General features: G+C 39.7%; 1 protein-coding gene and 1 long non-coding RNA gene across 2 annotated transcripts; one reads left to right on the top strand and one right to left on the bottom strand.

The window, feature by feature from the left end:
- Positions 1-1,387: 1,387 nt before the first annotated feature.
- On the bottom strand, positions 1,388-21,972 carry LOC134204680 (uncharacterized). Its single transcript, XM_062679457.1, has 3 exons — positions 21,659-21,972; positions 2,319-2,814; positions 1,388-2,260 (listed from the first exon to the last, which is right to left on the bottom strand). Exons 1-3 carry the CDS (start codon positions 21,880-21,882, stop codon positions 1,979-1,981), a joined length of 1,002 nt encoding a protein of 333 aa, XP_062535441.1. The 5' UTR covers positions 21,883-21,972; the 3' UTR covers positions 1,388-1,978.
- LOC134204675 (uncharacterized) lies at positions 6,071-17,083 on the top strand. Its single transcript, XR_009977933.1, has 4 exons — positions 6,071-6,168; positions 6,232-6,349; positions 8,306-8,495; positions 16,894-17,083. It is a non-coding gene; the product is annotated as an uncharacterized LOC134204675 (long non-coding RNA).
- Positions 21,973-23,390: the final 1,418 nt, after the last annotated feature.

Here is a 23,390-nt window from a genome sequence, read left to right as displayed (position 1 = left end):
ATATTGTAGTTTGAAATATTTAATTTTCATATTTTAATTTTTTGCCTTTCTTATATTTTCATACTTTCATGTTGTTATAATTTAATTAGCATATTTACATATTTCTATATTTTTATTATATTATTTTTTATACTTTCATATTTCCATCTTCTATATTTTTGTGTTTTAATATTTTTATATTATCTGATTTTCAGATCTTTATATTGTCATATTCTCAAAATTTAATACTTTAATATCACATTTTATATTTTAACATTTGCAATATTATCATATTCTCATGTTTTTATGTACTCATGTTTTTGTATCTTCATTTTTTATTTTCATGTATTCATATTTTTTAAATTTTCATATAGCAATTTTTATTCTATTATTACACTATATTTTTATGTTTCTTATTTTCATATTTAAAAAATCATATTTTTATGCTTTTATATATTTAGATTATTGTATTATGTACCTTCATACTGATTTAACATTTTCATAGCCCACTACAAAACATCCCAGGAAGGAAAGCTTCACAAACTGCCATGTAACCTTTACGTAGACGACTTCCTGGCACATAAACTGCTATCTGATATATAACATTCTAAATAATAAATAAATTCTTTACAATTTCCAGCTTCTTCTACAAGAGATGTACATCCCGAATCAACTTCGGCTCCTAGTTGACGTTGTACTCTACAAATATATATAAAATTTAATATAATTTCTTATCATAATGTTATTCATTTCACTGCATATTTATTTATATACAATTACCAAAATAAGAACTTAAAAAGAACGCGGTGCGTATGGTACGGTATGTCCACGCATCCTTCAACCCCTGTAGATTCGTGATATGTATCATGTTGAAGTGACTACTTGAACACGATACATCTCGAAGAATCATCTCTGCGGCAAACACAACGCAGTGGGCCTGGCCGCTTTGAAGTTTATGTCATACCACTGGTATGCTGTGAGCCTCAATATTGACAAGAAAAATTATTGGGCGTCATCTAACTCAATAGTTTTCCAGGATGCTTTCTTTGTACTGGCTGCGTTTGTGTTCGATTAGATTAGATTAGATTAGATTAGGAAACGGCTTAATTTCGTCTAAAGTTTAAGAAAAACTGGTAAAATAAAAGACTTAATTCTTGACATCTGCAAAAACATACCTCACTTGAGTTGTCCCATCCTTACATATATTCGCATAACAGTCACGTTGTAATCAATTCATCCAGATTATAAAAAAAACTAAAATAGTATTTTTTTAATTGTGTCATTATATATCATTTGATAACAACCTGAAGTGTTGATGGATTTATTTTAAGGCTGGAATTTCGAGTTTCAAATAACAAAAAATACATTCATTTCTAAACATAGTTGTATTTCATAGAATTGTAAGAAGTTTGAAGAATTTCTGTAAATTATTGTTCAGCTGATGTCTCCAATCTTTCGGGCATATTTGTCCAAAACGCCTCTGATGCTCTTTGAAACTGGTAAAATCACCTTCAGGAGCGCTTGTTTCCGATCAGGACAAATGCCAATAGGACTTGTCTGTCTATTCAGAATCCTTTCGACGTCAAAATTTTCAGCGGTCACTGTTTTTAATTGCTTCTTTGAAAGAAGGCAGCAAGATAAACATTCGTCATTATCATCCAATCCGCTGTTGTATATCATCTGGTAGCTGCCCTTCTTCAGAACGATTTTCCTATTTTTTTTTTTCAATATACGGGCGAGGATTACAGTGGCTCAATGAATACTGAGAAACTGACAATTTCATATAAAAAAATCCGTTACCGCCAGGTCCATTGCCAACACATTCCCCTTTGCATTTTGAACCACACTTTTAAATTCGGGAATCGTCGAAACCGATGAACTGTGACGCATGCCTTTTTCAACTGCAGCATAAAAGCTGTCGGCAGGCATAAAAGTGTGTCCGCTTTCGAAATATTTACAATTTCCTTCACGTTCACCTCTTCTTTATTCAGCAAGAGGATCAAATGAAGAAAAAGTTCCAATTTTTATTCTGGCTGGAACAATTGTCCAACCAGAATGTAACCTTCTCAATTTCGTTTGTGCAGCACCATAATATGACCTTACTGAAGCAGCTAGTTATGTCAGCCGCGGATCTACCAGAAATTGACTCGTTCCACAGACATGCAATAACTGGGAAATTCTTCGCGTATTTACCCACCCGTCGGAATGTTTCATTAAAAGATATCAAACGCTGAGTGAAGACAACCGTTTTTAAACCTTCTAATCGTGGTAGCTGGATGACCTATAATATCGAAAGCAAATTAAATAAGCTTTTGAAAAATAATTTATTTTAAAATTACCTTCTGAAGGTCCACAGCAAGCACGATTTCTTTTGGACAAACTTCATCTCCATCATTGCGGTAAACTGATCGTGAAATTGTTGCCAGCCGCTTATGTTCGACGTGTGATCTACAAACGGAGCATTCCACAATAAAACGATCTTCTTCGTTGTGTCCTGAAGTGTCCTGATGTAGCGTTGCACAAACGCAAGTTTCACATTGTTCGTGACCAAGTTTAACGAACGATATGTTCATCTTTGATACTAAACTTGAATAAAAAGAGTAACTGACCTTTAAGGTTAAGTTGGCAGACGCCTGATAATGCATCGAAGATTCCGTCAGATCAGATGGAAGGTACAATCTGTTTGGCGCATGTGCTCTGCGATAGTGGGACATCGACGGGTTGTGAGGTAGGATGTGAGACTTCACAGCTTCTCTTTTGGCCTTACTTCTTTCGTGTTTGCCACGTTTTGAAGGTATTGGGTTTCCAGAGTCGAGACATCGGTAAATAATGTTACTGTAAGATAAGATAAAAACATTTTTGCCTTTCTCGTACAACTAAGTTGTACCGAAAGGCTATCATTTGTGTGTGTGTGTGTGTGTCATCCTCTATCCCTCACCCAGCTGGGGGTGTTGGTCAAGTAGTACTACGAATAATTTGATCATATCTCATGTTCCGTAATGGTGCCCTTTTCGTTAGGAAGACTAGTGCTGTAAAAAGGAATCACTGCTGAAGCAAGAAGGGTGTCTTCAGGGAGTGTAGGGGATGGGGATGCACTAGCTAACCATAACAGGTACAGCAAAACATCACAAGGACGCCCTTATTCGTACTGACTACTCAGGGAGTAGAAGGTCGAGAAGAGCCACCGCTGCCAACTAAAGCGTGAACCGGATACCTGGGACTCCCACAATATCCGCGGCAATAGTAGCAAACGATGCCCTGTACGTATTTAGTTTGCAATATATGAGGTAACAAAAATATAATACAAATGAGGTATCAAAAATATAATACAATTAACTCTCTAATTCCCAAGATCGCCTTTTAACTGATGTTTAGTATTCAAATAATTATAATTCATAATTCATTTTGTTGACATTGAAGTCAATCAATGAGTACTATTTCAAAGTAAATTGAAGCTTAATTAAAATATCATAGCAATTTTTATGAAAAGTTTATTTCGTGATGTGGTTTTATTTTTATTTTTTAGTATTCAAATTCGTATTACTTTGATGGGTGGAATATTTGTGATTAGTAAAGGAAGTACAAAATGGTTTTGAGCGGATACGGACATTTGGGTCTTAGAGGGTTAAAGGAAACAATTGGAACTTTCTCACCAAATTCAAGTGTCCGTTTGATTCTTCTCCATCAACCAGCTGCGCAATTCAGCAGGACACCAACAACGACGACCACAGAAACGATTTTTCCGGCGATTTTCAGTAGATGCTAGTATAATTAAGGAGTTCGTTTCAAGGGTGTGTCCTTTTTGCCATTTGTTGGTCACATTGTTCGGCGGTATGCAATCACTATGTCAGCTTAAAAGCTGTTTCTCCTTCCGGACGCGAAAAACTATTCTTAATTATCACTTGGAGCGAGAAAATACACAGGAGGAAAAGAAAAAAACGTAACAGAAAAATCGTGTGTCAACCGTTCGCGGCGAAGCCTACTCGATTTTTTTTGTACCGAAAGGCTATCATTTCACTCCAAATTCGAACTTTTGATAGAAGTCCCGGAGACCCATAGTGTTATATACCATTCGACTCAGCTCAATGAGCTGAACAAATGTCTGTCTGTCCGTGTGTGCGTGTGTGTGTGTATGTGTGTGCGTGTGTGTGTGCACAAAATGCCATAAAAAACATTAGCCAAATTTTCACATAGAAACTCTTAACCGATTTTCTTGCAACAAGTTGCATCCGACAGAGACTAAAACGCTGTTGATCACTATTGAATTTCATAATAATTGCAAATTGCAAAAAATAGATAATATTAAAATAGTGATGAGACATAGTCACATAGAACAATAATGTGTTATGAAAAATGCCTTACATCTATGAATATTTTATCCGTGGCTTCCCATTAAGAGTTTCATCGCACTATAAAGATGCTCGTGTTGCACGCATTTAGGCGTAAGTATGCTCTTCGTTCAGTTTCATAGTACTATGAAATTGTGCGAAAGTCAAAATTCGAACATAGGAAATTCGAGAAACTTTTGACAGCGCCATCTGTCGTCTAGTAGTGTAAATTTCCTATCATAACATTAGACGGTGTAACCGTTTTGCCTTTCTTGTACATCATCGAGGTGTAAGCGTAAAGGCTACATTTTATACATTTTTGCGCGAGAAAGGCGCCATCACCGTTAGGTCGATTAATCTGGGTTTTTTTTTAAACATTCTACTGTTGTACGGTTAGACCTTACCCACAGTTGCTTCCATAGCCGATAGTGATCACAAAAAATATTTTACTCACCCGTATTTCATCTCCGTTTGTTAAAGTAAATTTAAAAACCCAGATTAATCCACCTAGCGGTGATGGTGCCTTTCTCGTTTCTTTCGAGTGAGTAATTTCTACGCACTTTTGGTGAAAAAAAGTATTTTGACCATAACTTCTGAGCCTATAGTCCGATCCGGCCAATTTTCAACAGGAAACAATGGGACCGGATTCTGCATCGAATGCAACTTCTTGCGAGCAAATCGGCTGAAGGTACATATGTGACTAAAATGAGTGAGATTTTGAAAAATGTATTTTGGCCACAACTCCATAGTCCGATTTCGCCAATTTTCAATACGAAACAATGGGACAAGATTCCGCGTCGAATGCAACTTGTTGCGAGAAAATCCGTTAAAGATAAGTGCCTGATAAATGAATAAGAATTTTGTACGTGTGTCTTATGTAAAAAAAAATAATTTTAGCCATAACTTCGAAACCCTTAGTCCGATTGGGCCAATTTTCAATACGAAATAATTGGACAATATTCTACGTCGGATGAAACTTGTTGCGAGTAAATCAGCTAAGAGTAAGTGCCTAAAAAGTGAGTGAGAATTTTTCTTATGAAAAAATATATTTTAGCCATAACTCCGAATCCCATAGTCCGGAAGAATCTAAGTAGGTGTTGAGCGGAAAGGATGTAAAAGAAAATTATCCGTCATTTTTTTATGAATTTTCTAGCTTTCCTCCTAAATTTAAATGTTTTTCGTGTCTGTGAAAAGTGAAATCTTGAAAGAAAACTGCATAATATAACATACCATACGTCACAATTCGATAAAAGGTGAAGATGTGGTACCCGAGGTCACCGCACCTAAAGGCCAGCGTGTACATATTTGTATGCCTTTTACCTTCTGTCGGATCTCTACTACCTAATCCGGACATTGAGAAAGCTGCTGCCATCCCAATTCAGCACGGATCTAATGAAGAGCTGCTGACTAACGATCAATGTGGAATGTGTTCAAGATTGAATCGTACACAGCAAAAAATAATGTAAAGTACCACGATGTAATACTACCGACGCAACAAAATCTTGATGTAATTGGAAATATCTATTGTAATATAACATTCAAAAAAATGTAATATTACATCGCTCTGAAATTACACATTATCAAATTGCCCAATAATCAGTACGACAAAATTATGTGATATTTCAGATAAATTTGATTGAATATTACATAGAAATACATGCAACCACATGATTATTGATTGCTTGTGTAAGATTACGTAAAAAGAATGTAAATTTGTATTTAAGAATTATGTGATATTAAAACTCGCAACACTGCCTCCCTCGGTTTGAATCGTTTGAGTCAGTCAAAAGACGCCATGTCTGTTTTCATTTTTCTGTGCAGTTGTGCAAAATAATGTTATTATTATTAATGCAAAATTTCCGTAAGTTTAATGTGTTTTAATAATTAATTCTTTCTTTAATGACATTCTGTGTTTTCTCCGCAGCGAAATTTCGAAGCAGCGCCGAAAATTAAGTGCCTATGACCATGACTTACAAGCGGGAGCGGCAGACGATTTTCGCCCAAAAGTGTGCAGTCGTTTTGAATTTGTATGCAAATTTTCCGTAAGTTTTATTATACCCGTAATGCTGGGTAGATACCTCTTCGTGGTGTGTTACGGGGTAAGTTCTACCATGGTCACATTGCCAGCTACAGGCACATCCTGACCCAACGAATACCTTCCCAATATCCATCTCCGTGATACTTATTCCTTCTCTCCCTAGTAACGGTACAGACAAGCGTGACCAGAAATAGTAATTCTAATGCTTTTGTCATTTTTGTCACAGATTGAAATTAAGGATTACACCCACCTTGATTTCTGATAGCAATCTGAACAGAGATTTCAAAGGAAACATGAGTATCACTAGTTTCCAGTCCACGAAATATACCGGAGCAATGCCATGCTTTCGTGTTTTTATATATTCGTAAAATATTTATTTTCCATATTTTATTATACTTATTTTTCATATTTCATTATATTTATTTTTCATATTTTTACATTTTATTTTTTTTAATTTCTATATTTTATATAATTTCATATTTTACATTCTATTATTTTTGTGTCTTAAAATTTTCATATTATTATGTTATAATATTATCATAGTTTCATATTTCTTTAAATTGAACATTCCACTTTCAAATTTGATATTTTATGTTTTATATTTTTGTATTTTCATATTTATATAATTTCATGTTATTACACCTTCATATTATAATATTTTTATATTATCATATTTTCCTTACTCTTATATTTTTTCTATTTTTATACTTATATACACATTATGATGCCTTTTTTATGCTTTCACATTTTTTATTCTTGTATATGTTCATATTTTTATACTTTTATATTTTCATATATTTGTATTTTTTTCATATCATATTTTCATATTGTAGTTTGAAATATTTAATTTTCATATTTTAATTTTTTTGCCTTTCTTATATTTTCATACTTTCATGTTGTTATAATTTAATTAGCATATTTACATATTTCTATATTTTTATTATATTATTTTTTATACTTTCATATTTCCATCTTCTATATTTTTGTGTTTTAATATTTTTATATTATCTGATTTTCAGATCTTTATATTGTCATATTCTCAAAATTTAATACTTTAATATCACATTTTATATTTTAACATTTGCAATATTATCATATTCTCATGTTTTTATGTACTCATGTTTTTGTATCTTCATTTTTTATTTTCATGTATTCATATTTTTTAAATTTTCATATAGCAATTTTTATTCTATTATTACACTATATTTTTATGTTTCTTATTTTCATATTTAAAAAATCATATTTTTATGCTTTTATATATTTATATTATTGTATTATGTACCTTCATACTGATTTAACATTTTCATAGCCCACTACAAAACATCCCAGGAAGGAAAGCTTCACAAACTGCCATGTAACCTTTACGTAGACGACTTCCTGGCACATAAACTGCTATCTGATATATAACATTCTAAATAATAAATAAATTCTTTACAATTTCCAGCTTCTTCTACAAGAGATGTACATCCCGAATCAACTTCGGCTCCTAGTTGACGTTGTACTCTACAAATATATATAAAATTTAATATAATTTCTTATCATAATGTTATTCATTTCACTGCATATTTATTTATATACAATTACCAAAATAAGAACTTAAAAAGAACGCGGTGCGTATGGTACGGTATGTCCACGCATCCTTCAACCCCTGTAGATTCGTGATATGTATCATGTTGAAGTGACTACTTGAACACGATACATCTCGAAGAATCATCTCTGCGGCAAACACAACGCAGTGGGCCTGGCCGCTTTGAAGTTTATGTCATACCACTGGTATGCTGTGAGCCTCAATATTGACAAGAAAAATTATTGGGCGTCATCTAACTCAATAGTTTTCCAGGATGCTTTCTTTGTACTGGCTGCGTTTGTGTTCGATTAGATTAGATTAGATTAGAAATTTTCCGTAAGTTTTATTATTATTTGTTACTTTCTTTAATAACTTTCTGTATTTTCTCTGCAGCGAAATCCGGAAACAGCGTCGCACTTTAAGTGCCTATTTGGAACTTGCCGTCAAAACTCACGAACTGCGGTTGATTTCCGGAGAGTTTGCTGCCATGTAATTCCGGAAGCCAGGGATCATAGGCAATTACGAGTTCGAAGGATAACGATTCAATGGATGTAATACTGCTGCTGCCTCGGCTGCTGCAATAGTAAGTAATATAATTACTATTTATGTATATGCTTTATTATGGCACTTCAACTTTAGTTAAATTCCGTAGAGAATCCTTTCGGGGTTTGAAATTCCAAAGGAATTCATATGGGTGTCCAGAAAAATCTATTTGTGATTCCTGAAGAAATTCATAGAATAGAAATTCATTTGGGATTCGGAAAGCATAATTAGTTTGAGATGCCGAAAGAAATCTATTTGAGATCCCTAAAGAAATCCATTTAGGATTTCGAAGGGAAGTCGTTTGGGATTTTGAAAGGAATCCATTTAGGATTCTGAAGCGATTTCTAACAAACTTAAAAAATGGCATTCCGAAGAAAATCCTTTTTCATTCCGATTTGGATTGTTTTGAAATTCGAAAGGGTATCATTTTGAAATTTCCAAGAGAATCCTATTATTCTACAGGAAAACTATTAGGGATTCCAAACTAAAATCATATGGGATTCCAAACTGAACTTTTTGGATTTTGAACGGAATTCTTTTGGGATTGCAAACATGACCCTTTATGGGATTGCGTACATAATCCTTTTTGGGATTGCGAACAGTATCCTGGGATTCCGAAAGGGATCGTTTATGGTTTCTAATGAGAATTTCAAGAATTCTAATGGAATCCTTCTGGGATTCCAAAGGCAGGAATATGTACTTTCTGGGATTCCGAACGGAATCCTTTTGTCATTCTAAACGAAACACTTTCGGAATAATGATCGTATTATTTGGATTATTGAACTTCCGAATTCCATCCTTCCCAAAAATATGTCTGGAATCCTTTCGAGATTATCAACATCCTTTTTGAGATCGGAAACAGAAGCCTTTTTGGAATTGCCAACAGCATCGTAATATTTCATGAATTCCAAACGAAATCCATTTGAGATTCCTTCGAACTCCTCCTGGCATTCACAAGAAAGGAAGACTTCCAAATTCCGAATGGGAATCCCTTTGGAATACCATAGTGGATTCTTTTGAGATTCCAAAGGGTTGACGACTTTTTTTTGATGAGTTCTTTTTGGATTCCAAAGAGAATCCATTGGGAATAATTTTCCAAATGGAGTTCCCAAAGGGAATCCTTGTAAGATTACAAACTGAAACCTTTCGGGATTCAAAAGGGAATCTTTTTGGGATTCCATAGAAAATCCTTCGGGGATCCCAAAGGGTGGACGACTTTTTGAGATATCGGACAGGATCCCTTTAGCGAATCTTTTGGGATTCCAATAGGAATCATTTTGAAATTCCAGAAAGAATCTATTAAGGATTCGAAAATGAATCCTCTTGGGATTCCAGAAGTAATCCTTTCGGTATTCCAGAGAAAATCCTTTTGGGATTCCAAAGGAATCCTTTCGGGATTCCGACGGAAATCCTTTCGGTATTGCGATGGGATTCCGACGGGAATCCTTTCGGGATTCAAACGGGAATCTTTTCGGGATTCAAACGGGAATCTTTTCGAGATTCCGACGGGAATCCTTTCGGGATTCCGACGGGAATCCTTTCGGGATTCCGACGGGAATCTTTTCGGGATTCCGACGGGAATTCTTTCGGGATTCCGACGGGAATCTTTTCGGGACTCCGACGGGAATCCTATCGGGACTCCGACGGGAATCCTTTCGGGACTCCGACGGGAATCCTTTCGGGATTCCGACGGGAATCCTTTCGGGATTCCGACGGGAATCCTTTCGGGATTCCGACGGGAATCCTTTCGGGATTCCGACGGGAATCCTTTCGGGATTCCGACGGGAATCCTTTCGGGATTCCGACGGAATCCTTTCGGGATTCCGACGGGAATCATTTCGGGATTCCGACGGGAATTCTTTCGATTCCGACGGGAATCCTTTCGGGATTCCGACGGAATCCTTTCGGGATTCCGACGGAATCCTTTCGGGATTCCGACGGGAATCCTTTCGGATTCCGACGGAATCCTTTCGGGATTCCGACGGAATCCTTTCGATTCCGACGGAATCCTTTCGGGATTCCGACGGAATCCTTTCGGGATTCCGACGGGAATCCTTTCGGGATTCCGACGGGAATCCTTTCGGGATTCCGACGGAATCCTTTCGGGATTCCGACGGAATCCTTTCAGGATTCCGACGGAATCCTTTCGGGATTCCGACGGGAATCCTTTCGGGATTCCGACGGAATCCTTTCGGGATTCCGACGGAATCCTTTCGGGATTCCGACGGAATCCTTTCAGGATTCCGACGGGAATCCTTTCGGGATTCCGACGGGAATCCTTTCGGGATTCCGACGGGAATCCTTGCGGGATTCCGACGGGAATCCTTTCGGGATTCCGACGGGAATCCTTTCGGGATTCCGACGGGAATCCTTTCGGGATTCCGACGGGAATCCTTTCGGGATTCCGACGGGAATCCTTTCGGGATTCCGACGGGAATCCTTTCGGGATTTCGACGGGAATCCTTCCGGGACTCCGACGGGAATCTTTTCGGGACTCCGACGAGAATCCTATCGGGACTCCGACGGGAATCCTTTCGGGATTGAAACGGGAATCTTTTCGGGATTCAAACGGGAATCTTTTCGGGATTCCGACGGGAATCCTTTCGGGATTTCGACGGGAATCATTTCGGGATTTCGACGGGAATCCTTTCGGGAATCCTTTCGGGATTCCGACGGGAATCCTTTCGGGATTCCGACGGGAATCCTTTCGGGATTCCGACGGGAATCCTTTCGGGATTCCGACGGGAATCCTTTCGGGATTCCGACGAGAATCCTTTCGGGATTCCGACGAGAATTCTTTCGGGATTCCGACGAGAATCCTTTCGGGATTCCGACGGGAATCCTTTCGGGATTCCGACGGGAATCACGCTAACTTTCACTTACTCAGTGACTGAGTAAAATTGTATCGCCCTCTCTTTTCTTCTCACGGATATTTTACTCAGTTTCCTCCAAAATCAGGACAACTCATAGCTATGAGTAGTCCCGCTTTTGACGGAAACTGAGTAAAATTTCGGGATTCCGACGGGAATCCTTTCGGGATTTCGACGGGAATCCTTGCGGGATTCCGACGGGAATCCTTGCGGGATTCCGACGGGAATCCTTTCGGGATTCCGACGGGAATCCTTTCGGGATTTCGACGGGAATCCTTTCGGGACTCCGACGGGAATCTTTTCGGGACTCCGACGGGAATCCTATCGGGACTCCGACGGGAATCCTTTCGGGATTCAAACGGGAATCTTTTCGGGATTCAAACGGGAATCTTTTCGGGATTCCGACGGGAATCCTTTCGGGATTTCGACGGGAATCCTTTCGGGATTTCGACGGGAATCCTTTCGGGATTTCGACGGGAATCCTTTCGGGATTTCGACGGGAATCCTTGCGGGATTCCGACAGGAATCCTTTAGCGATTCCGACGGGAATCTTTTCGGGATTCCGACGGAAATCCTTGCGGGATTCTGAAGGAAATCCTTTCTGGATTCTTATAGGAATCTTTTCGGGACACTAACGGGAATCCTTTCGGGATTCTGATAGGAATCATTTAGAGAATACCGCAAGGATCGTTCTAAGTTTCGGGCGATAATTCTTTCGGGATTTTGGTCGGGATTCTGAAAAGAACCCTTCCAAGACTACGACATGATTTTTTTTCAGGATTCCGATGGGAATCCTTTCGGAATTTCGACGGAAATCGTTTATGAATTCCGACGGGAATCATTTCGAAATCTCGACAAAAACTCTTTTGTGATTTCAAACACGTAAAAATTTTTAATGTTTATTATTAATATTTATAATAGTTTTTTGCCAAAGCAGGCGCTTAATGATATGTATAAGAAAAACTTATACTTCGCATTAATCACATACATTTCGAAACTTATACTTTTCATTAACTTATGGATGTTATTAGCTTTTAGATATGGGATCATTTATTAGGTGGCATAATGAAGAGTATAATATTTTGATAGGTTTCTCTTCGGAATCCCGGAAGGTTAATCCTAGGGATCCCATATAGGATTTCTGTCGGAATCTCGAAAGGATTCCCGTCGGAATCACGAAAGGATTCTCGTCGATATCCCGAAAGGATTTCCTTCAGAGTCCCCAAAGGATTCCCGTCGGAATCCCGTCAGAATCTCGAAAGAAATCTTGTCGGAATCCCGAAAGGATTTCCTTCAGAGTCCCTAAAGGATTTCCGTCACAATCCCGAAAAGATTCCCGTCGCAATCCCGAAAGGATTCCCGAAAGGATTCCCGTTGGAATGCCGAAAGGATTCCCGTCGGAATTCCGGAAGGATTCCCGTTGGAATGCCGAAAGGATTCCCGTCGGAATTCCGGAAGGATTCCCGTCGGAATCCCGAAAGGATTTCCATCGGAATCCCGAAAGGACTCCCTTCGGAATCCCGAAAGGATTTCCATCGGAATCCCGAAAGGATTTCCGTCGGAATCCCGAAAGGATTTCCGTTGGAATCCTGAAAGGATTCCTGTCGGAATCACGCAAGGATTCCCGTCGAGATGTTTGTCAAAATTATGAAAATATTCGTGTAGAAATTCCAACAGGATTCTTGTCGGAATTCCGAAAAGATTCTTGTCGACAAACAAAAATGACTTCCTAGTCAAATTTTGATAGGTTTCTCTTCGGAATCCCGGAAGGTTACTCCTCGGTATCCCAGATAGGATTTCTGTCGGAATCTCGAAAGGATTCCCGTCGGAACCACGAAAGGATTCCCGTCGATATCCGAAAGGATTTCCTTCAGAGTCTCGAAAGGAGTCCCGTCGGAATCCCGAAAAGGGTCGCGTTGGAATCCCGAAAGGATTCCCGTCGGAATCCCGAAAGGATTCCCGTCGGAATCCCGAAAGGTTTCCCTTCGGAATCCCGAAAGGATTCCCGTCGGAATCCCGGAAGGATGCCCGTCGGAATCCCGGAAGGATTTCCGTCGGAATCCCGAAAGGATTCCCGTCGGAATCCCGAAAGGATTCCCGTCGGAATCCAGAAAGGGTTCCCGTCGGAATCCCGAAAGGATTCCCGTCGGAATCCCGAAAGGATTCCCGTCGGAATCCCGAAAGGGTTCCCGTCGGAATCCCGAAAGGATTCCCGTCGGAATCCCGAAAGGATTCCCGTCGGAATCCCGAAAGGATTCCCGTCGGAATCCCGAAAGGATTCCCGTCGGAATCCCGAAAGGATTCCCGTCGGAATCCCGAAAGGATTTCCATCGGAATCCCGAAAGGACTCCCTTCGGAATCCCGAAAGGATTTCCATCGGAATCCCGAAAGGATTTCCGTCGGAATCCCGAAAGGATTTCCGTCGGAATCCCGAAAGGATTTCCGTCGGAATCCCGAAAGGATTTCCGTCGGAATCCCGAAAGGATTTCCGTCGGAATCCCGAAAGGATTTCCGTTGGAATCCTGAAAGGCTTCCTGTCGGAATCACGCAAGGATTCCCGTCGAGATGTTTGTCAAAATTATGAAAATATTCATGTCGAAATTCCAACAGGATTCTTGTCGGACTTCCGAAAAGATTCTTGTCGACAAACAAAAATAACTTCCTAGTCAAATTTTGATAGGTTTCTCTTCGGAATCCCGAAAGGTTACTCCTCGGTATCCCAGATAGGATTTCTGTCGGAATCTCGAAAGGATTCCCGTCGGAACCACGAAAGGATTCCCGTCGATATCCGAAAGGATTTCCTTCAGAGTCCCGAAAGGAGTCCCGTCGGAATCCCGAAAGGATTCCCGTCGGAATCCCGAAAAGGGTCCCGTCGGAATCCCGTAAGGATTCCCGTCAGAATCCCGAAAGGATTCCCGTCGGAATCCCGAAAGGATTCCCTTCGGAATCCCGAAAGGATTCCCGTCGGAATCCCGAAAGGATTCCCGTCGGAATCCCGAAAGGATTCCCGTCGGAATCCCGAAAGGATTCCCGTCGGAATCCCGAAAGGATTCCCGTCGGAATCCCGAAAGGATTCCCGTCGGAATCCCGAAAGGATTCCCGTCGGAATCCCGAAAGGATTCCCGTCGGAATCCCGAAAGGATTCCCGTCGGAATCCCGGAAGGATTCCCGTCGGAATCCCGGAAGGATTCCCGTCGGAATCCCGGAAGGATTCCCGTCGGAATCCCGGAAGGATTCCCGTCGGAATCCCGGAAGGATTCCCGTCGGAATCCCGAAAGGATTCCCGTCGGAATCCCGAAAGGATTCCCGTCGGAATCCCGAAAGGATTCCCGTCGGAATCCCGAAAGGATTCCCGTCGGAATCCCGAAAGGATTCCCGTCGGAATCCCGGAAGGATTCCCGTCGGAATCCCGGAAAGGATTCCCGTCGGAATCCCGAAAAGATTCCCGTCGGAATCCCGAAAGGATTCTCGTCGGAATCCCGAAAGGATTCCCGTCGGAATCCCGAAAGGATTCCCGTCGGAGTCCCGAAAGGATTCCCGTCGGAGTCCCGAAAGGATTCCCGTTGGAATCACGATAGGATTCTTGTCGAAATCACGAAATGATTCTCGTCGGAACCCCGGAAGAATTCCCGTCGGAACCCCGGAAGAATTCCCGTCAGAACCCTGAAAGGATTCCCGTCGGAATCTCGAAAGGATTCCCTTCGGAGTCCCGAAAGAATTCCCGTTGGAGTCCCGAAAGGATTCCCGTCGGAGTCCCGAAAGGATTTCCGTCGAAATCCCGAAAAGATTCCCGTCGGAATCCCGAAAGGATTCCCGTCGGAATCCCGAAAGGATTCCCGTCGGAATCCCGAAAGGATTCCCGTCGGAATCCCGGAAGGATTCCCGTCGGAATCCCGAAAGGATTCCCGTCGGAATCCCGAAAGGATTCCCGTCGGAATTGAAAGGATTCCGTCGGAATCCCGAAAGGATTCCGTCGGAATCCCGAAAGGATTCCCGTCGGAATCGAAAGGATTCCGTCGGAATCCCGAAAGGATTCCGTCGGAATCGAAAGATTCCCGTCGGAATCCCGAAAGGATTCCCGTCGGAATCCCGAAAGGATTCCCGTCGGAATCCCGAAAGGATTCCCGTCGGAATCCCGAAAGGATTCCCGTCGGAATCCCGAAAGAATTCCCGTTGGAGTCCCGAAAGGATTCCCGTCGGAGTCCCGAAAGGATTTCCGTCGAAATCCCGAAAGGATTCCCGTTGGAATCCCGAAAGGATTCCCGTCGGAGTCCCGAAAGGATTCCCGTCGGAATCCCGAAAGAATTCCCGTTGGAGTCCCGAAAGGATTCCCGTCGGAGTCCCGAAAGGATTTCCGTCGAAATCCCGAAAGGATTCCCGTTGGAATCCCGAAAGGATTCCCGTCGGAGTCCCGAAAGGATTCCCGTCGGAATCCCGAAAGGATTCCCGTTGGAATCACGAAAGGATTCTTGTCGAAATCACGAAATGATTCTCGTCGGAACCCCGGAAGAATTCCCGTCAGAACCCTGAAAGGATTCCCGTCGGAATCTCGAAAGGATTCCCTTCGGAGTCCCGAAAGGATTCCCGTCGGAATCACAAAAGGATTCCCGTCGGAATCACGAAATGATTCTCGTCGGAACCCCGGAAGAATTCCCGTCGGAACCCCGGAAGGATTCCCTTCGGAGTCCCGAAAGGATTCCCGTCGGAATCACAAAAGGATTCCCGTCGGAATCACAAAAGGATTCCTGTCAGAGTTCCGAGAGTATTGTCTTCGGAATCATGAAAGGTATTCTTTTGGAATCCCGAAAGGTATCCCGTTAATATCCAGAAAGGATTTCCGTCGCAATCCCGTCGGAGTCGGAAAGGCTTCACGTCGGAATCTCGAATGGCTTACCGTGGGAATCACGAAAGGCTTCCCGTCGAAATCACGAAAAGATTCTTGCTGAAATCCTGAAAAGATTTTTGTCGGAATACAAAAAGATTTGTGTCAAAATCCGGGCAGGATTCTTGTCGAAATTCTGAGAAGATTCTTGTTGGAATAACGAAAAGATTCTTGTCGAAATTCAAAAGGGCTCCCGTTGAAATTTCGATGGGTTTTTCTCCGGTATCCTAGAGAGGATTTCCGTCGGAATCCCGAAAGGATTCACGTTTAAATCCCGAAAGGAGTCCCGTCGGAATTCTGAAAAGAGTCCGGTCGGGATCTCGAAATGATTTTCGCCAGGATTCCGGAAGAGTTTCATCGGATTTGCGTAAGGATGTCCAACGGATTCCCGGAATCCCGATGAGAAGATTCCCGCCGAAATCCAGGCAAAATCTTGTCGGAATCCCGAAAAGATTCTTGTCGGCATCCGGGAAGGATTCCCGTCACAAACTATAAAGGACTCCCGGCGGAATCCGAATTGGATTCTCGTCTGAATCCCTATAGAATATCCGCCGGAATCCAGAAAGGATTTCCTTCGCAATCCGGATAGGTTTCCCGTCGTCTTCGATTCCGATTAAGTTATATATTTTCCTATGTCATACACCCGCATACCAGATCTGCATGTTAACATACTTCATTATTTTCAGCGGCTTCGAAGCGCCTCCGAACGCGAAGCGATTTCAGCCAGACATGAGCTACCCTGGGTCTGCGGATCGATACTGGATTCCTGATGTTTTTCAATATACTCGCTTTAATATGTATAGCCGTTGCATCTGATCAACCGGCGATAGATCTGCTGATGCAGTAAAAAAATATATAGTATGTATTTGTCTTGCATTCACGAATCCTTTAAAAAACTTGACCAAACAATTATTGATGAAAGAAATCCACCAAAAGAAAACTCAACAGTATAAATGCCTTGTACATCGCACTATTTTACATAGTTTAACTTTACATCGCCTCGTTTACGTTGAATAATTTTTACATTTGGTAAAAAATTACATCGTTACTGTTTATTACACAGCAAGCTCTCGAGTACATCGCGCATTGTAATATTCAACAATCGACGGATTCGATGGGTTGCATCGATTTCGATGTAATATTCAACAACTTTTTTTGCTGTATAGTCATCAAAACTGTTGCATTTAAATCAAGCGATGGCGCACCTTCTTCAGCAATATTTGCAGCAGGGTTGCTGGTGCTATGGATTTGATTGATCAGCCGTTTGTTTCGAAGGATGCATGAAATCGTCGGAAGTCAGTTTGCATTTGGTGAGATCAATCCAATATTATTTTAAATTCTCTGTTGCTATCTTTTTTTAACTATGCCATTTAACTGTCATATTCTTGATCTAATCGTTGGTTCTCAATTGATCCTTTTTCTTCATTTTTTTTACTGAATGGCTACGGTACCTCATACTCAAGCCGACTCGTAATAATACAGTCATTTTTTTCTATTGATCTTTGTTATTATTTGCTTTCATATTCAATACGTCAGGCCTTTATGTTTAATAACGTTTTAGTCCAAATCCGTTTTTCAGATTTTATTTGTTATTTTATATGCGTAATTCTATTATATTATCTGCTTGTTGATATTTTGTAATTAATCCTATTAACAGCTAAGCATACTTGAGACATGTCCAAAACTAAAGCTATTTGGACTCAACTATTGAGCAATCTCCATTTTTTCCCTTCCTTTCTTTTGTTGCTATATGAAATTAAAAAAATTGAAATTAAGCACTAAATACGTACAGGGGATCGTTTGCTGCTATTGCCGCGGATATTGTGGGAGTCCCAGGTATCCGGTTCACGCTTTAGTTAGCAACGGTGGCTCTTCTCGACCTTCTATTCCCTGAGTAATTAGTACGAATAAGGGCGTCCTTGTGAAGTTTTGCTGTACCTGTTATGAACAACTAGTACATCCCATTCCCCACACATTCTGAAGAAATTTTCTTTCTTCAGAAGTAAATCCTTTTTGTAGTACTAGTCTTCATAACAATAAGGGCACCATTACGTAGCATGAGATATGATCAAATTATTCGTAGTACTACTTGATCAACACCCCCAGCTGGGTGAGGGATAGAGGATGACACACACACACACAACTCCGAATCCCATAGTCCGATTCCGCCAATTTTCAATACGAAACAATGGGACAAGATTTCGCGTCGAATGCAACTTATTGCGAAAATCCGTTAAAGATAAGTGCCTGAAAAATGAGTGAGAATTTTGTACGTGTTTCTTATGTAAAAAAAATAATTTTGGCCATAACTCTGAATCCCATAGTCCGAATCGGCCAATTTTCAATACGAAACAATGGGACAAGATTCTACGTCGAATGAAACTTGTTGCGAGCAAATCGGTTAAGGATAAGTGCCTGAAAAATGAGTGAGATTATTTTGCGCACACACATACACACACACGCACACACAGACATCACCTCAATTCGTCGAGCTGAGTCGATCGGTATATAACACTATGGGTCTCCGGGACTCCTATAAAAAGTTCGTTTTTGGAGCGAACATATAGCCTTTACGTATACTTTGTATACGAGAAAGGCAAAAAGGCAAAAAAATAAACTTTGGCCATATCTGTTTAATACCGATCTGTTTAATTTTCAATACGAAACAATGGAACAAGATTCTGCGTCGAATGCAACTTGTTGCAGGCAAATCGGCTAAAAGTAAGTGCCTAAAAAATGAGTGAGCATTTTTCTTGTCAACAAATGTATTTTGGCCATTACTTCGAATCCCATAGTTCGATTCGACCAATTTTCAATACGAAACAATTGGACAGGATTTCGCGTTGAACGAAACTTGTTGCGAGCAAATCGATTAAGGATAAGTGCCTGAAAAATGAGTGAGAATTTTGTACGTGTTTATCATGTGAAAAAGTGGATTTTGGCCATAACTTCGAAACCCATAGTCCGATCTGTCCAATTTGCAATACGAAACAATGGGACAAAATTCTGCGTTGAATGAAACTTGTTGCGAGTAAATCAGCTAAGAGTAAGTGTCTAAAAAGTGACTAAGATTTTTTGTTGTAAAAAAATATATTTTGGCCATAACTCCGAAGCCCATAGTCCGATTCGACCAATTTTTAATACGAAACAATGGGACAAGATTTCGCGTCAAATGCAACTTGTTGCGAGCGAATCGGTTAAGCATAAGTGCCTAAAAAATGAGTGAGATGATTTTGCGCACTCACATACACACACATACACACAGACATCACTTCAATTCGTCGAGCTGAGTCGATCGGTATATAACACTATGGGTCTCCGGGACTCCTATAAAAAGTTCGTTTTTGGAGCGAACATATAGCCTTTACGTATACTTTGTATACGAGAAAGGCAAAACATATGAAAAATTCTTTTTCAGCTCATTTTCCTTATGAAATCTCTTTGCTCGCTGAAACTTAATTTCCAAAAATGATCATGTAGGGTTTCTTACCCCATTCCCGGCCTAACATGCGTACGACTGCATTATTTAATTGATATTTATGATAGGAAGCAACTTTTTCTGAAATTTGTAGGCTGTATAATACTGCATTGGGATTCACTTCTGCTTAAAAAAAAGCTATTCGTGCTAAATATCGTTCAAAGAAGCTTCTATTTGATTTAAATTAACGAGGTGCAGCACTCATTTCAGTCATAGCGATTCCCAATCCGGCATACAAAAAACCAGTTTCCGGCCTAAGCAAAATTTCACTCAATCTCTCAACATTTTACTCTCATTCTCTCTCGGGACGGTAGAAAATGCGATGTAAACAAAAATATGCACGTTCCACGACAACAAGATGCCAGATGGTATTATTCATAATCATTTTTATTTGGTTGCGAAGATATATAAACTCATCCAAATTTCTTCCAAATACTTTAAAACAATATTTATTTCACCTTTTAAAATCGAGAGAACTATAAATAACATGATAACGTCAACATATTAGACAATTTTCCTATTAACGATGAAGTATCATTTTTATAATCCTGGCCTTTTGGCAGCACGGTGCGGCTAGAAGTTCTTGGGCCGAGGTGAATTTTTGTTCGGTTTGTGAATACATTTTAAAATATATTCTAGTATGTTTAATTAAGTTCTAGTGAAACGAACAAATAAGAATAATTGAAGTGCGGGGGTTTAGAATTATGGTGTGGTGATTAACAGCTTCATGCAAAGGTTGTATCGAGCACTGTGACGATTTTCAGGTAGGTGTTTATTCGATAATACCGTTTTGTAAAAGTGGAAAGAATCACTCCGGCTCAGTGGTGTGGCATCGGAGAGTGAAATTTTGAATTCTACATTTTTATTTTCTACAATTGAATCAATTAGGAGTAAAACAAGTGATAGAAAAATATTGAGTATTGTGAAAAATAAATGGGAGACTTTTTAAAAATTATCAACCATAAACCTACGACTTCCAAACAGTTTAAATCATTAGTTTTCTGTGCAGTGAGCCGGGAACCGGGTCCATAGGCCCAAGTAGTGATTTACCCTACATGACGGTGTTCATCTTTAGAAATAGTACACTCTAAATAATCACCACGTCATATTCACGTGAAAAATCACGTAACTGAACTGTCTTGAACAAACGACGATTGTTACGTGACGTTGGTAATGTTCACCTGAAATTCACGTAACTTTTACTAAAAATCTTGGTGAATATGTTTGTATGTACTCGTAAACAACTTAAGTGAGATTGTGTTAGTGTGATTGCAGCTTCGGCATTTACGGAAAACCAGCATTGTAAACAATCTTCACGTCAGATTTACCTGAAAACAAACGTGGTTATCATCCACCATATTTTTCACGTCGAAGTGACTTGACAATCACGTAAGAATGAATGATACATAACCTAAACATAGTTAGGCTTTGCAGAGGTAAAGGATATTTTAGGTGCAACTAGGCGAGAATTTTCCGAACCTTCAGTTCCCTCCTTGAAAAAAATATCAACGGAAGTCGCATGAAATTTAGAAGATTCGTAGAAAAGTGATTTGGAAGAAGTTTAAGCTACATGAAGTCTAGAACTACAGTTTTTCGGTAGCGTTACCATAAAAAATTTATTTCAGATTTCAACGTCCAAGGATGGACTACCTTTTGATTGGTTCAACATCGGAAATAGCAGCAATGTTTGTAAAAGAATCTAGTTTCAGCATTGCTGTCCAAATCTGATAAATTTCATTCGACATTCGTTGATTTGTTTTCCAACAGTGTTTTAGCGATAACTCCGAAGTGCAATTGCCGAATGACAGCATTCCTTGTCTAATATTAAAGGCATCATTTTGCATCAAATGCATTTCAACGCATCAAGCGCATCAGCAACGCGAAGAGGTTTCCTATTTACGGCTGCTGGCAGTTACTAACTTATTTTGCATTCATTTAAAAAAAACAATTTTGTAATATATTTCAAAGCATACCTGATATCATGTAACATGACGTTACTCTTCTTATAGGACTCTGCTGTAACCTGTATCCAATGAACATCCAGTGGTATCCAGATTATGGTTACTGCTACGATTCTCACACTCCGTTGTATTAGATTCGAAAACAGCAAGTGCTTGTCCAGAATACGCCAAAAAATGCGTATTGACTGGAAAAAGATCAACAGTAAAATCTTTGTCAAATCCGATAAAGTCATCATTGGATGATTCCTCTTCACTTGCCCTTCCGTATACTTGTAATCAGTACTGAGATTTTCATTTTCATTGAGAGAGGTCACACGATATTTACATTTTATTCTCTCCCGCTTTCATAGAAAACATCAACAATGAAAGGAAATCTGCCAAATTTTCACGGATTTTTATTTCATGAAAGCGCATCAAACTATTGTAAACAAGCTGTTTCTCCTTCAATAATGTTATTTCTAACTCGAAAATCAAAACAATACAATCATTTTATCGACTAGTCATCGTTATTTGCACAAATCTATTAAAACTATTTGGAAATTTAGATTTAAAAACAAAGCAACATTCCCATCATGACTGCTTGTAATGTGACAGGTGACCGGGAGACGGCTACATTTTCATTTGGTCTCTTGAAAATGAAAATGCAACTGTTTTCGCTTTCACATGACAGTCACGAAAACTACCAGTACTGCTTGTAATATTGCAATGCCGACATGCCTGGCGCTCCGTAAAACAAACTTTTTCAATAATTTCTTACGTTACGAAACCGCGATAAGTTTGACAGACTTGCAAACAATCACTGGGAAACACAGTGGGACTAGGGTAAAGTGCCCAATAGTGGACCCCCAACCAATAGTGGACCCTCCAGCCATTTTTGCATTATTACAGCACAATGTCAACATGTTGCTATGAAATTCTATCGGGAGAACCTACCTTACAGTCCTATGATTTGATTACATGCATTGGAAATGCTATGCTATGATTTTTTACAATTTTATAAAAAATAAACACGATAGTGTCCATTATAGGAATGTTTTGGGGGGTCCATAATAGGGAAGAAGAACGTCCCGAAACGGGACATGAAAATCAAATGAAGTGTCGTCTATAGGGAAGCAATTTCCTATTATGGACCCCCAGGGGGTCTACTATAGGGCGAATTCAGTTAGACTTTAAAATGTTAATTTCAACGAATATCATCGTGTATTTGGGTGTTTTATGTATGTATCATGAAGAGATGATGCAGAGCTTGTTGTTAGATGTCAAGCAGAATTTATATGTTGAAAATTTCTACTCCTTATGACAGGAAGAGCAAAATTTCGCTACTAGGGGGTCCACTATTGGGCATTTTACCCTAGTGTGCGAATATGTTCACGATAGAAACCAAATATATTCGCACATCGGTCCAACTGTATTATATACCAAAAAGTGTTCCATTGTTTGAATCGCAATTTTCTCCGTTTGTAGTTTTGCGAATAGGGGCAGTACAGGCTTCTTCACAGTTAATTTGCTATTAGAAATGCAAGGATCCATTTATTTTAAAATCATGAAATTAGTCCTGCTTGATACATACATTATTTCAGCAGTAAAAAAAATCTTTTTTAATTCGGGTGTAGTTTTATATTGAAATATGTTTCTAAGTACTAAGGCCATTAATTTTCTCTTTATCGCGGTGTTGTTTTGCAGTCGCGGATTTCGCGGAATGAAATTTGCTCAGTTTGTAACAGCCCTGCATTTGAATAATTTG

The sequence above is a fragment of the Armigeres subalbatus genome, unplaced genomic scaffold (assembly GCF_024139115.2).
Source record: "Armigeres subalbatus isolate Guangzhou_Male unplaced genomic scaffold, GZ_Asu_2 Contig819, whole genome shotgun sequence".
Taxonomy (NCBI): Eukaryota; Metazoa; Arthropoda; class Insecta; order Diptera; family Culicidae; genus Armigeres; species Armigeres subalbatus.
This window is presented reverse-complemented; position numbering and strand designations above follow the sequence as displayed.